Here is a 14,845-nt window from a genome sequence, read left to right on the forward strand (position 1 = left end):
AATTATTCACATCTCATTTCCACACATTAAGGAATCGATAGTGGATGAACAAGAGAGTAACAAAGAAGAAAATATCCATCTGACAAGATTTCTCCGGGTCCTGGCCAACTTTCTCATCATCTGCTGTTTGTGTGGAAGTGGATACCTCATTTATTTTGTGGTGAAGCGATCGCAGGAATTCTCCAAAATGCAGAATGTCAGCTGGTATGAAAGAAATGAGGTAAAGAGGACATCTCTGTGGAAGTGAATATTGAGGGCAAACACAGAAATTATACTCATTCCTACGCCATTCTGCTGAATTAATTGAAAATCTGGATTATGGGACATGTTTTAAAGAGTGAAATTACATCCCTTTCTAGTCAGGTAGCATGAACATTTGAACCAAGAGTCACCTCTTATAAGGCTTTTGTAGGTTGATAAAGCTGCATTATAATTAGCATGTCAGTCAACTGAATAGTCAGTTGTCTTAGCACCAATTATTAAAAAGGTGATCCTTTCTTCACAGCTCTACAGTGCCATACATCAAAAATCAAGTATCTGTTAATGTGTGGGTGTGATTCTGGGATCTCTAATCTATTCCATTGGTTTATTTACCTGTTCCTGCACTAAAAACACACTGATAAACTATGGCTTTATAGTACGTATTGATATCTGGTAGACTGAGTTCCCTCCCAACAAGATCCACAATAGGATGCATTGAAGTTTCATTGTAATTATATTAAATCCGTATATCTCTTTTGGCAATTTAGCATCTTAGTAGCTAGCAAAAATGGCTACAAATTCTTCCCCTTATTGTATTCCTATATTTGTTTGCAATATGATTTTCTAACTCCTCTCATGAAGAGGTGGAATCTGTTTCCCCATCCCTTGAATCCAACTAGGCTTGGCCATGTAAGCTCCTTTAACCAGTGAGACAGTAACACCCATGAGATAAGCAGACTTGAAAAGGGCTTGTGTATTAGAACTTGCTCTCTTGGAAACCCCGAGACCTCCACCATGTGAATAGTTCCAGACTAGCCTATTGAATGATGAGAGATACAGGACCCATTTATCTCATCATTCTACATTATAGCCAGCCAATGACCAGACATATGAATGAAGCCATCAACCATCAGCTGACCACAGATACACGAATGAAGCCAGGTGAGGCCAGCAAAAGAACCACCTACCTAAGCCCAGAGAACAAAATACTGACCCACAGAATCATGAGCTACATAAATTAAATAAAAAGAATCTATTTCCTCCCACAAAGCAAGAAAGGATAAAAAAAGAAATATGGAACTTATAGGACAAATGTAAAGCACAAAATCAGACAGATTTAAATCTAAATCTATCAGTGATTACAATAAATGTAAATGGATTACAACTACAGTTTAAAGGCAATGATAATTGGATTGAATTTTTTAAAAACTACATGCTATTTACAATGAACCTATCTAAAACATCAGGTCACTAAGCTGTGAGGGGGATACAAAAGATGCTTGAGATGGATTCTGCCCTTAAGTGGATTTTGTAGTTTCCTTAGGAAGCAGATTTGACAAGAATAAACCAAAGTACGAACAGAAATAGGCTGGAATAGTGATCAAATAAGATGTTTTGGGTTACAGATGTGTGGCAGGTGGAGAGGCCAATGTGAGCTGGAGAGACAGAGGGAGTTTGTGGCAAAGGCAGGAATTAGGCTGTGCATTAAAGAAACATGTGAAGAAAGGTAGCGGTGGAAGAGGTGCAGTGATGGCTTTCCAGGTGGGAAGCACTGCATGAGCCGGTGTGAAGGTATGAAGATGATAAGAAACCAAGCCAACAGTCAGTGTGACAGAATGTGAGGGAGTCAGAACCAGCCCAGAAGAGTTGACCCACATGTACCTTGGTCAGCAGTTTAAGGATTTACTCTCCACTAGATGAGCAGTTTTAATTTCAGAAAGAATGTTCTACTGTGGTCAGGTTCAGTTACACGAGTAGGATTCTCCCAAAATTGGAGCCAAAATTTAATGCTTACCAGGCTCTGGGCTAGTAGACTTACATCCATCATCTATTCTGACTCTCACAACAAGAGCTGTCTTTCCCACTTTATATGTGAAGAAACAAGGAGCCTGAGCTCCTATCTCTGAAGAAATTATGTAACTTTTCCTAAATTACAAAGCCAGCAAATGATAGAGCTAGGGCTCAATCCCAGAGAGCTGACTCCAAATGGCATACTCTATTTTTAAAATTTTTTGTTAAGTTTATTTATTTTTGAGAGAGAGAGAGAAGAGATGAAGAAGGGGGAGAGAGAGAGAGAGAGAGAGAGAGAGAATCCCAAGCAGGCTCTGCACTGTCAGCACAGAGCCTGACATAGGGCTCAATCTCACGAACCGTGAGATCACGACCTGAGCTGAAATCAAGAGTCAGACCATTAACCGACTGAGCCACCCCAGCACCCTGAAATGCGATACTCTTAACCACATCTCCCTGCTATTAGTTCCCTCCTGTGATTTGAGCTGCCTGTCTTCCATGATCCTGAGATAAGAGCTACCACAGTGACTCTTGCCCAGCTCATGACTTTTACAGAACACAAAACACTGTTCCATACGTTAATTCATTTATTTCTCAAAGAAAGTTTGTTATTTCTATCAAGACTAATGGCAACATCATGAGAGCAACCAGTCACAGAGCAGGTATGATGTGTGGGACATACAGTGACTGCTCAGGGTGTGTTGGTCCCTTAGCCAAAGCCATACAGCAAGTAGTGGAGACCAGAGGGCGTCTCCAGAGGCAGAGGAGGGGGCAAGAAGGAGCCGGGGATTCATGGCCCTAGGGAGTGCAGAGACGGTGGCCAAGCAAGTGATATTAATGGCACAAGTCATCCAGGCTTTCCTGATTTTCTCAGGTAGAAATTGTGATGTCCCTGCTTGGTATGTTTTGTCCCCCTTTGTTTGAAACCATCGCTGCCCTGGAGAATTACCACCCACGCATTGGACTGAAGTGGCAGCTCGGACGCATCTTTGCACTCTTCCTGGGGAACCTCTACACATTTCTCCTGGCCCTGATGGATGATGTTCACCTCAAGGTAAAGACCACCAACTCCCCCTAATCCCTGGTGCCCACCAAATTTCCTTTTTCCACTGTAATAATTTCCTTATGAGTAATTCCTATTAAGCGAAGAAACTTTGGAAAGTTGAGGAAATGAAAATGAAGAAAAAAATATCCCCAGAATCCTATGACCCAAAGACAACCATTGTTAACATTGCGCTGCAGGTCTTTACGGTTTTTTCCTTAGTTGTCTTTTTTACATCATATACGTGTCATTTGGTCCCCTTAATATTTTATCTGCAGCCTCTCCTATGTTGTATCGTAGCTGCCATAAATGTTTACCAGCCAAGTAAGTGTCCATTGAGATGATATGGCATGATTGACCCAACCTTTCATCACTGCTCACCTGACAGTTATGGAGCACCCACTATGTCAGGCCCTGAAGGTACAGCAGACAGCAAGACACGGTGCTGTTCCAAGGGTATTCACATCTAGGGTGGGAGACAGACTCATTCATTACAACGTGCTGTGGCATGTGCTTCGATGGGGGCAAGCCCAGGCAGCATGGCAGTGCATAGGAGGGACTCCAGATTTCCCCTGCCCAACCTGAGAGTCTTACAAGACACTGGAAAAAACAGAGGGAACAGCTGGTCCAAACAAGGAACTGCAGGATGGCTAAGAAAGGAACGGAGGGAAGAAGGGGAAAATGAACCTAAGGGAAGGGTCCAATGATGATGGTCCTCTTCCCCACCCCTTCCTCCTCATTATTGGGCTGCATGAATTTTTACCTGAGGTTATCAGAAAGCTATTGGAAGGTTCTAAGCATGGAAGTAATTGTATCTGGCCTTTGTCTACCCCTCCACCTTCATTTCTGGCTTTCCTCCTACCCCAGTGAACTGCTCTCTTCTCCTGAACCTCACATTTCTTCCCCAGGACAAAAATTTCTCTTGCCTGTCTCTCCACCCTTCTCCCCTTCTTTGACTAGTTGACTAATCCTCCCCAAGGTTTTGTCTCAGATGTCACTGCCTCCAGGAGATTCTCTGTGGCCCCCAGGGTCTGACGTGGATTTCCTTGGTCCCCAGAGGATATTTCCCATAGCTCTTATCACTCTGTTCTATAATTGACTGTTCGTCTCTGTCACCTACTAGACTGTGAACTTTCTGAGGAAAGCCTATCTCTCTTGTGCACTCTTGTGTCACCCTGCCTTGCATGCCCAGAATAGACTCTCAAAGAAATTATTCTCAAAAGAAGAATGAACGACTGGATAGATGGATGGATGGATGGATGGATGGTTGGATGGATGAATGGATGGATGGGTGGGTGGATGGATAATAACTTAGAAAAGATAACTTCGTAGAAAAGACCCAAGGACTTCAGCCAAATGCCCCCCTCTCCTGTACAGACTGAAAGGCTGGGAAGGTATTCTTATAAAGACTGTTGTGGGGTAGGACAGAGGCTAGGTGGCAGGGTAGTGGCATATTCTGCTTTAATTGTTGTTCCCATGGAAACAGTTGGACCACCCTTGGCTCCTTCCAATCCACATCTCCATCTTCCATTTTAGCTTTCTAATGAAGAGAAAATAAAGAACCTCACTCACTGGACTCTGTTTAACTATTACAACTCCTCGGGTTGGAATGAGAGTGTCCCCCGGCCACCCCTGCACCCTGCAGATGTGCCCCGGGGTTCTTGCTGGGAGACAGCTGTGGGCATTGTGAGTAATTATGCTTCCCTGGAAAAGTGATCCCTGTTCTCAGTTCTTTGTTATTTCTTCCTTGATGTTTCTATTTTTAAGCCACCAAAATGTCAAGCCAGTATTTCTTCGGAAAGTTTCACCTTTTCTCTTCTCCCTTTTTTTTTTCAGCATCCCACATATTACTCTGAATGCTCTGTTCAGCAGTCTAATGCCACTTGTATTCATTTAGAGTTTTACTGCAGATTTCACTGAAAGCCTGAGGCTTCTCCACCCGGAAATAATGAATAAATACTCCTAAAAATTGGCTGCGGGATTCGTGTGTGTATATGCCTCTGTGCATTGTTGTAAAGAGAATTAATGGTTTGGATTAGTCTCAACAATTAATAACTACCCTTTCTCCTAACCACTGTCACCACTGTTCCTGTGGGTCGCACCGTGTGGACTTCAAAGGCTAATGTCTTTCGCCTTCCTGGGCAGACACTTAAAGTATTTGCAGGCAACACAGGGATCAGCGGCCCTCTTTTCCTCAATTTTTGCACAGGATTTCTATTCGTACGCCACCCCACTGAGACGCAGAGTTTATCGCTTCTTTGTGGGCTCCCTGAAGAACCCACTCACATCCACCCGCATCAGACAACAGTGTTTGTAACTGAGGATGGCGAAGTACAATGAAGGAGGGGATTACATCACTCAGTCCTTCAAACACTGCCTACGAATCCACGAGCAGATGTTTTCCTGCTGCACAGTGTCCTTCCCATGTGGCCCTGGGGGGCCTTTTCTCCCTCCTGCCCCCCGAGCCTTCCCTCCATGGAGGGCTCAGACTCACCATTTCTTGTCTCCTCCAGTCCAGATTCCCCCATACTCTTTAAATCCTCCTCTTCGTTATGGTACAAAGCAACCCAGCTTCCCTAGCTCATGCATTTCTAAAGCCCTCACGTGTGTAACAGAGAAAGCGTCTTCAAGTCAATAAAACCCACCCTCCTTAGAAGGCCGAAGAGAGTTTATTACCTACATGGTTCCTTTGGAGTATTCTGCGATAGAATGTCTCATTTCCTGCCTGGATGCCCATCACCGTTCCAAACACTGATTAAAGCTTGTCTCTTTCTGAACCTGTAGCAATGACGAGTGTGAGCTGTTAAATACTGCTCACCTGTACCCTCCACCACCTCCACCCCAGGCCCCAGAGCATCACCTTGCCCAGACGTGGAGACCTGATACACGTTGATTTGTCTTTTACTTAGGGGCATTAACTTAAATTATTATTGAGGAATACTACCGAAAACTCATCAGCCGTTCATCCAGCATTTATTAATCATCTTGGAGGATGCAAACAATGAATAAAGCAGACCCTGTGCCCCATAGGAACTCCAAGACGTCTTAAAGGTTGTGATAAGGCCTGGTGGATCTTTTCCACTTTTGTAAATTAATAAATTATATTCACCCTATAAAGCAGAGAAAAGCTTTGCTTTTGGCTCTTCCATTGTGTGCCTCGTGTAAAATCTGCATTATTATCTCCATATAGCAAGCAAAACATCCAATTAGTAGGAGATGAAGAATGCTGGCTGTTGTCCTGAGGGCAAGTGGTCAGATTCAGTCTTAGCTGGGGGCAGCTGCACGTCAGAGGAGGTGGGGGAAGCAAGGAGGAAGACTTCAGATCCTCTCTCTGTGCAACTGTGCTGATAAGTACCATATACTGGGCCTTGCCAATGTGCCGGGCAATTCGCATGCATAATCACTAAGCTTCCCAATAACCCTGCAAGGCTGATATCATTATCAGCTTCGAGAGGCCCCGAGATTATTCCAAAGCAATGCAATTGGTAACTTGTAGAGCTAGGACCTAAAAATAAACATTTTCCCAAGCCGAGGGGCCTTTTTCTGCACTACCTCTCTGTCCCCAAGAACCAGAAGGTCGCAGAGAAGCTTCAGGTGGGTGAGGAAGACTTTGCATGGCTGCAGTCCACTGGAAGGGATCGGCAAGGTTTGACCTTAACCATGCCCTTTTCCTGTGTTCCGCCTTGCAGGAATTCATGAGGCTGACGGTGTCTGACATGCTGGTAACCTACATCACCATCCTGCTGGGGGACTTCGTGCGAGCTTGCTTCGTCCGGTTCATGAACTACTGCTGGTGCTGGGACCTGGAGGCTGGGTTTGTAGGTCACCGTTTCAGGGACATTTCCACAAGAAGGCATCTCAGCCATCCTGTCTGATATAGCCAGACGCATTCCTAGGCATTTATTTAGATAATTGATGCCAATCTCTGCTCTGGGAAGTATTGACGTATCCCATGTGTATGTCCTTTAAGTGTCATATTTGCCTTCTCAGAGAAACTCCACTTCCCCCACGCCCCCATGTAATTAACAATGCAACCTTCCTTATCCGGGAAATGGGGGCATTTGGTCTGGGGAAAAGTGGATCCCATGCTTCAGTGCTGAGCAGACGGTAGTAAAGAAATGCCACAGTGGCATCGCCTCTCATTCGAGAAGGCAAAGAACACTAGCCTTTGAAGTCCGCACTGAGCAAGCGATGGGAACGGTAATGGAAGTGGATGAGGGGACAAGGTAGCTCTTAATTTTTGAGACTCTGTGAAATCTCGGGGTGGGAGAGGGCAGATGTGGACATGACTGTTTCAGAAAGTCTTGGAACACCCAAAGAACACAGTCGCCATTGGTGCAGTCTTCTGGGTTATGCTTTGAGACACCTCTTTGGACTCATTCCCTCCACCTGGAATACTCCTCTTGCCCACCTACCTAGGAAACTGCTCGTTCTAAATGTGGGTCATTTCATACTCTGGTTTCTCTTCAGATCGCATAAATCTTTCGCCTTTTACTAAATGTGGGTCATTTCCCCTCTGGGTGGCCTTCTGTGATATGGCAGAATCTCTGGCCTCATCCATCCTGTGTGTGGCTCTCTCACAACGCATCACTCACTGACCCTGTAGTCACTGGTATTGGGGTGGGGGGGCACTTTCCCTGAACTGAGCCCCATATCTTGTTTACCTCAGTCGTTTTCATCCTGGCCTGCAATAGAATTGGCCTGGCCTAGGTAAGGGCTCCAGTACAGGTTTGTGTCATATTTTTTTTTTCTTTTAGTCACCAACCACAATGTTACACAAGCCTCTTCAACTCCTCCTCATAGCAAGGAAATCTTCATAATTTCATCTGAGAACAAGAGTAATGAACTTTATGCTCAAAGAGAATGCCATCTTTATTTTTTTATTTAAAAATTTTTTCAATCTTTATTTCTTTTTTTTTTTAACGTTTATTTATTTTTGAGACAGAGAGAGACAGAGCATGAATGGGGGAGGGGCAGAGGGAAAGAGACACAGAATCGGAAGCAGGCTCCGGGCTCCGAGCCATCAGCACAGAGCCCGATGCAGGGCTCAAACTCGTGAAACGCGAGATCATGACCTGAGCTGAAGTCGGCCGCTTAACGGACTGAGCCACCCAGGCGCCCCAAGGAAAATATTTTTAATGTTCATTTTTATCTATTTTGTTTATGGGGGGGGAGGGGCAAAGAGAGAATTCCAAGCAGGCTGTGCTCTGTCAGTGCAGAGCCTGACATGGGGCTCGATCTCACGAACCATGAGATCATGACCTGAGCCAAAATCAACAGTTGGATGCTCAACTGACTGAGCCACCCAGGCGCCCTGGGGTGAGGAAAAATTTTCTAACCAGGACACAAAACCCAGCAGATGAGAAGTTTTTAAAAATATTTTTAAACGTTAAATTTCAAATTTCTAAGATTTAACCCTCCCGTATCTGGAATACATATGTTTCCTCCCTTGATCCATGCCTGACCTTCCTTTCTCTCTCTCTTGACTTCTTCCTCCTCCTCCCCCCTGTCACCTTTGACCTCCATTCCCGAAGGACAAATGGGGAAGTCGGTTTAAGCATGCTGCATAAGGAGGCCCAACTCCCTAGTGCTCACACACTTTGCGTTCTTTCACATAGTTGACAGATCTCCGAAACTCTGAAAATCAGATTCAGGCTGAAAATAGGAATCTCGCTGAGCTCTTTCCTTTCCATGAACTGCTCTGAGACTAGAGGAAGGTGAAAAGGAGAAAAGAGAATTGAAAGAGTGGTTTAGTTATCTTGTTTGCTTGTTTGCTTTAAGAAAATGTTTATTATGTTTATTTATGTTTGAGAGAGAGAGAGAGAGAGAGAGAGAGACAGAGTGCGAGTAGGGGAGGGGCAGAGAGAGAGGGAGACTCAGAATCTGAAGCAGGCTCCAGGCTCTGAGCTGTCAGCCCGACACAGGGCTCGAACTCACAAGTGTGAGATCATGAGCTAAGCAGAAGCCGGTCGCCTAACCGACTGAGCCACCCAGGTGCCCCTGCCTGTTTGCTTTCAAAACTATGGTTTTATTTGACTCCTCATCTGATTACTCGCATTTGGTTATTTATTCGATTTATGCCTCGGCTATAATTTCAAGGTCCATCTCTGATTAGAGCATTGATAAAATGTTCTCCTAGGGGCTAGTGCCCTCCCAAGAACACACTGTTGGCCTGCAATCCCTTAAAGGTAAAAATTCTCACTTTTTTCGTCGAAAAAGTCATTGGAAAAAATTTCAACTTTGAGAACTTCAAATCTTCTCTTGAAACGTGGAAAACGTGTTAAAGAAACAGAGCCGTGAAACCCAAGTTTCTTCAGTCACCAGAGCAGGCCCTTTGGGATAGAGTGGCCTTGGCTTAGCCAGTTGGCTGGTAATAGAGGCTGGCTGATACCTAACGGATTCCTTTCTCTCTGTCTGCCTCCCCCTGCAGCCCTCTTACGCTGAGTTCGATATCAGCGGAAATGTACTCGGTTTGATCTTCAATCAAGGAATGATCTGGTGAGCTCTGCATTTTCTATCTGGGACCACCTCATCGGGGGAGTCAGAAAAGTGGCATCCCAGGCTTTGCCCCCCAGCTAGCTGGGGAGAGGCTGGACAAATCTTCAGACCTCTCTGAACTGCCTCTTTTGAGATGACAAATAGAGGGCAGGATGGGATGAGAACCAGGGCAGTGTCTGGCCAACCCATGTGCTACCATAGAGTGGGGAGGGGAGGAGAGTAGGAAGAAAGAGGGGAATGAGAAGGAGGAAGGAAAAAAGGAAGAAGTAGAGAGGGGAGGAAGGAGGAGAAAAAAAGGGAGAGAGGGAGGAGAAACAGAGGGGAAAGGAAAGAAAGAGGGAAGGAGGGAGAAAATAGGAAGGAGAGGAAGAGTAAAGGAGCCAAGGGGCTCCCTCCTCTGAGACACGAGTTGGAAGAAAAGGCTGCGTAACTTCAGCCAAAGACTTTCAAGACTTCCGAGGGCTCGCCGCAAGCCAGTGTCCAATGCTCTCAATTGAAGGACTTCAGATACTTTTCTGGGCAGCAATGCTGTTTTAGGGGGGCCACGGAGAAATGGACAGGAGGCCAAAAAATTTGCTAGGTGCCTTGTGGTGAGACAGTGGTTAAATCCTGGCCAGAGCCCAAGCCAGGGGTGCTCAGAGCGCCTCCTTCCCCTGAGGAACCGGCGGCCAAGGCTCGGTGAGAAATGTCCTGCTTACGTGGGAGACCCCAGCCCTCGGGACCTGCAGGGAAAGCGGCTAGGCTTCGTGCTCCCAACCCCTCGGTCCCGTTTCCTCCTGTCTTCCTTCCCTGGCCTCTCCTGCTGTTGGGCCAACCAGGTGTGTGATGTCTGCCCTTCCAGGATGGGCTCCTTCTATGCCCCGGGACTGGTAGGCGTCAACGTGCTGCGTCTGCTGACCTCCATGTACTTCCAGTGCTGGGCGGTGATGAGCAGCAACGTCCCCCACGAGCGCGTGTTCAAAGCCTCCCGATCCAACAACTTCTACATGGGCCTCCTGCTGCTGGTGCTCTTCCTCAGCCTCCTGCCCGTGGCCTACGCCGTCATGTCCCTCCCGCCCTCCTTTGATTGCGGGCCGTTCAGGTGCACAGGCTTAGTCGCCCGGGAGCAGCTCCTCTCCCAAGGCAGCCCGCTCAGAGAGTGCTGGCTCAGAAGGCCAGGTCTAGCGTCACATCGGGCTGCAAAGGGCCATGGAGCCTTGGGCAAATCATCAGGGCTGTTCAATAGAGATTGTTGCAGGGCCGGAAGGGTTCTATGTCTGCGTGATCCAATATGGTAGCCACCAGCCACACGTGGCTACTGAGCACCTGAAATGAGGACCGAGAAACTAAATTTCTATACTTCATTACAATTCATTTTCACTGAAAGAACGAGAAACGTGGCCAAAGGCTACCATGTTGGACAGCACAGCTCTGACCTTTTAACATCTGGATAATCTACAGCCCTGGATTACCTTACTGTAGCATGAGTAATGGGAGATATTCTGAAGACGAAATAACCATATATTTACAAGTGCCTTTCAAGCGTGAAGCAGCCACTGAGACCCTGGCCTGGGTCCCCCACGCTCTGCAGAGCATTTGTCAGTGCTGTGGGCTCAGGGGATAAGCCGGACTAGTTTAGGGGGCTGGGCGTTGCGTAAAGAAATAAATAATTGCATAAGGAGGTACATTGAGAAGCCATATGCATCTGTTGCTATCTTTCCAAGTGTGAGGCCCCTTGGAAAGAAAGCCATCTCTCTACTTCGTAAGAAGGAGTTCTGTGGTTCAAGCAGTTTGGAACATGCTACCCCTTTCACCCGCCACCTTCTCACTTAGAAATGCTGGAGGCACACTCTTTATTAAAGGATTGGAAGAATCGTGCGATAAGATCACGAATGCACACCAGTGTCTCCAGCCTTATTGACCACAGACTCTTTCTTCACGTAACAACCATCCAGGGCCAGGAGTAAGGTGAGGCCAGGAAGGAAGCTCCATGAGGGTGTGACATTTGCTTCCTTTCTCGCTGCTTCATACGCGGCGTCTAGAAGAGCACATCTGGTTTATGGTCACCGCTCAAACTAGACCCTTCACGTCACAAAAATTCACTTGTACAGGGAGGGACTTAGGGTTCCAACCAGATCCAGGCAGGCAACATAAATGAACGAGATGGGCAGTATTGCATAACATAAAGTTTTTGCAAATAAAGTGTAATTGGAGTACAGCCACACCCACTTGCTTACTTCTAATCTACGGTTGCTTTCTCAATATAACAGCAGAATTGAGTCAAACCAACAGAGACCATCCGGTTCAAAAAGCCTGAGACTGTTATTGTCTAGCTGTTTCCAGAAAAAAAAAAAATCACCAACCCCCTGACTTAGAGCATAGACTCTCGAGTCAGCTCTGTCATTTGCCAGCTGGGTCATCTTGAGAAGTTACTTAGCTCCCAACACCACAAGCTAATTGCCTCTAAGATGGAAACAACTGTAGTGCCTACCCCAGAGGGTTGTTTTGAAGATTTAGTGTATTATTTGCCAAGTACTTAAAGGAGTGTGCTAATCCATAGTAAGCCAAGCTTGAGCCCTGGCCAAACTGGGGGGAGCTGGGACTCATAACAATGCTATGAGGTGGGAGGTATTATCTACACAAGGGCTTAGCTAACTTTTTCTGTAAAGAGCCTGAGAGCAAATATTTTAGGCTTTAGGAACCAAGAGGAAAAATCAAGCATATCACGTAAGTACTGATATAACAAGAGAAAGAAATGGCCACAAAGTTTTTGTTGATGAAATTCAAGATAGGACAAGAGAGAGTAATTTTTTGTAATATAGGTCTACCAGTGAAAAGAATGGAGTTCTTTTATGAGAGGGGGCGATAATAGTTCACATAAGAGAGGCTCAAAGTTACTGTTCCCCGTCATCAAACGTCAATTTCACCGCTCAGATGGCCACCTTTGCCACCCGGATCCATCACTGTACCAGACGTGACAACACATCTCCTCCCATGGGAAAACAATTGCCAGTAAGCTTTCCTGCTGCTAAGCCATCGAACTGCTGTGCAGTAGGACAAGTCAGAATAGTTGGCTTCTATCTCTTTCCTTTTTTTAAAGTTTTGTGTATTTAACTAATCTCTACACTCCACGTGGGGCTCAAACTCACGACCCTGAGATTAAGAGTCACACGCTCCTCCAACTGAGCGAGCCAGGCGCCCCTGGGCTTCTGTCTCTGACAAAAAAAAGTACATGTTGGAAAAGGACTAAGTCATGAGAGCGAAAGAAGTTCACCATCAACACTACTGATGGCGATTGCACGTGACAGATTCATCTATTTTCTGCAAATTACCTACAGCTGAATAAGAGAATGAATAACCATAGTCTGCACACATCCAAAATTTCACGAGCTTTGTCAATTTGTCCAGCTAAGCCGTCTTCTGCTCTACACATACCTCGACCGTTATCAACTACACGTCTTAGCAGATCCATTTCATTTCACCCACACTGAATTCCATTCCATTCAATGGAATGGGTACATTCTCGATGGAATTCGGGGCTAGTTGTACCAAATTAGGGTTTACTTAACTTCTTTGAGAAATTTTCAGCCAAATTTGTTCCACACAGTATATTCACAGAAATCAGTCCTTCAGCCACTTCAAACTTGGCATTAATTCCTCAAATGAACAACTGAGTTGCATCAGTAACATCTATGGACCCGTCAAGAGCCAAAGAAAAGCACTGGAGGTCATTTGCCATCCTTTGAATACAATGTTGCTCTCAGTGTCCTCAACTCTTCCAGCAGCTGCTTTTGCCGGAAACTCTAAAAGTCTTAAGTAAGTTTCTTTTCTCCAGATGCATTTCTTCAGCTCCTGCAATCAAACGCAATTTAATTACTGCACCACTGGTCAGTGATGAACATAATTTTGGAAAGCGGGGGAAGGCGGGGGGGGGTGGTCCTTGCTATATAGAGAACAGAAAGCTTAGCTGAATTATGTCCAACAAGTGTATGGAAATCTGAATTTATAAATCATGAACTTGCATGTTTGGCTAAGGAGACTTCTAAGCAAAGTGTTGAAGGTGCAGCCTGGTTTCTTCTTGCTTTAAACTGAAATGTGAGAGGAAAGAGATAAATTGAGAAAAGAGCTGACTAGAGAAAAGGAACCAGAACTTGATGATTTGGGAAAACCTTATCCAGATTGAAAAAGACCCTAAAAACGAATTCATGGTCAGGAAAGCACACTCGAAAGAGAAAACGAAGGGGCAGCCTGGGCAACTTTTTGCTAGTGCTTCTGAAGAATCAAAAAACCTGAATATTCATTCATGCAGAGGATTTTTTTTAAGCTTGTGACTGGGATCCTCTCAACCACCCCAGCGGAAGCCAAAAGTAGAGATAGAATTCTCCAGGAAAGATCTGGGTACCACCCTCTGGTCTAAGGGACTGAATTCCCACAACCTCCATGGAAGACCCACCAGGTACTTAAGAATGTTATATAAGCCGGGGCTCTGGGGTGGCTCAGTCAGTTGAGCATCTGGCCTCGGCTCAGGTCATGATCTCACAGTTCATGAGTTCAAGCCCCGCATCGGACTCTGTGCTAACAGCTCAGAGCCTGGAGCCTGCTTCGGATTCTGTGTCCCCCTCCCTCTCTTCTCCTCCCCTGCTCATGCTCTGTCTCTCTCTCTCTCCCTCAAAAACAAATTTAAAAAATTTAAAAAATTTTTAAGAATGTTATATAAGCCAGCTTTAACTATTATCTTATGGCCGGCTGACCAGTGTATTCATGGAGTAAAGAACTTGTTTTCTGGTTTCCCAGGTCCACAGATAGAGAAGAATTTTGCTCCAGGATGAATCCTATCCAGAGTCGCATCTATACCTGATTTAGATGATGAAATTTGGGACTTTTGAGCTGATGATGTTTAGATGAGATTTTGGACTTTGGGTTGATGCCATAATGGGTCGCAACTTTGGGGGAGGAAGGGAAGGCAAAGAATGTGTTTTGCAGGTGGGACAAATGTGAATCTTCAGAGACCAGAGAGGATGCAGTGGTGGGCTGAATAACGGCTCCCCAAAATATTTATGTCCTAATCCCTGCAACCTTCGGGTGGTAGCTTATTCAGCAAATGGGCCTTTGCCAATGTGATTAAGTTAAGGATCTTGAGATGGGGAGATTATCCTAGATTATCCAGGTGAGTCCTAAATCACGAGTGTCCTTATTAGAAGGAGACAGAGGGAGATTTGACCACAGAAAAAACAGAAAGTGATGTGACCATGGAAGCAGAGAGAGATTTGAAGATTCTATGGCACCGGCTTTGAAGAAAGAGGAAGGGGCCATGAGCCAAAGAATGTAAGGAGT

The 14,845-nt window shown here is 45.5% G+C and overlaps 1 protein-coding gene across 1 annotated transcript in view; it reads left to right on the top strand.

Moving 5' to 3' along the window:
* Nucleotides 1–14,845, top strand: part of TMC2 (transmembrane channel like 2) — a 55,398-nt gene that overhangs the window by 31,512 nt on the left and 9,041 nt on the right. Inside the window, exons 10-15 of the mRNA XM_047069163.1 lie at nt 32–220; nt 2,867–3,046; nt 4,571–4,720; nt 6,724–6,852; nt 9,465–9,532; nt 10,374–10,613. Coding sequence (XP_046925119.1) covers nt 32–220; nt 2,867–3,046; nt 4,571–4,720; nt 6,724–6,852; nt 9,465–9,532; nt 10,374–10,613 — 956 coding nt within the window. The remainder of the gene's footprint in view (nt 1–31; nt 221–2,866; nt 3,047–4,570; nt 4,721–6,723; nt 6,853–9,464; nt 9,533–10,373; nt 10,614–14,845) is intronic.

This window comes from Lynx rufus, unplaced genomic scaffold (assembly GCF_022079265.1).
Source record: "Lynx rufus isolate CCGP_SWC_20201006 ecotype Redwood Valley unplaced genomic scaffold, mLynRuf1.p SCAF_8, whole genome shotgun sequence".
NCBI lineage: Eukaryota > Metazoa > Chordata > Mammalia > Carnivora > Felidae > Lynx > Lynx rufus.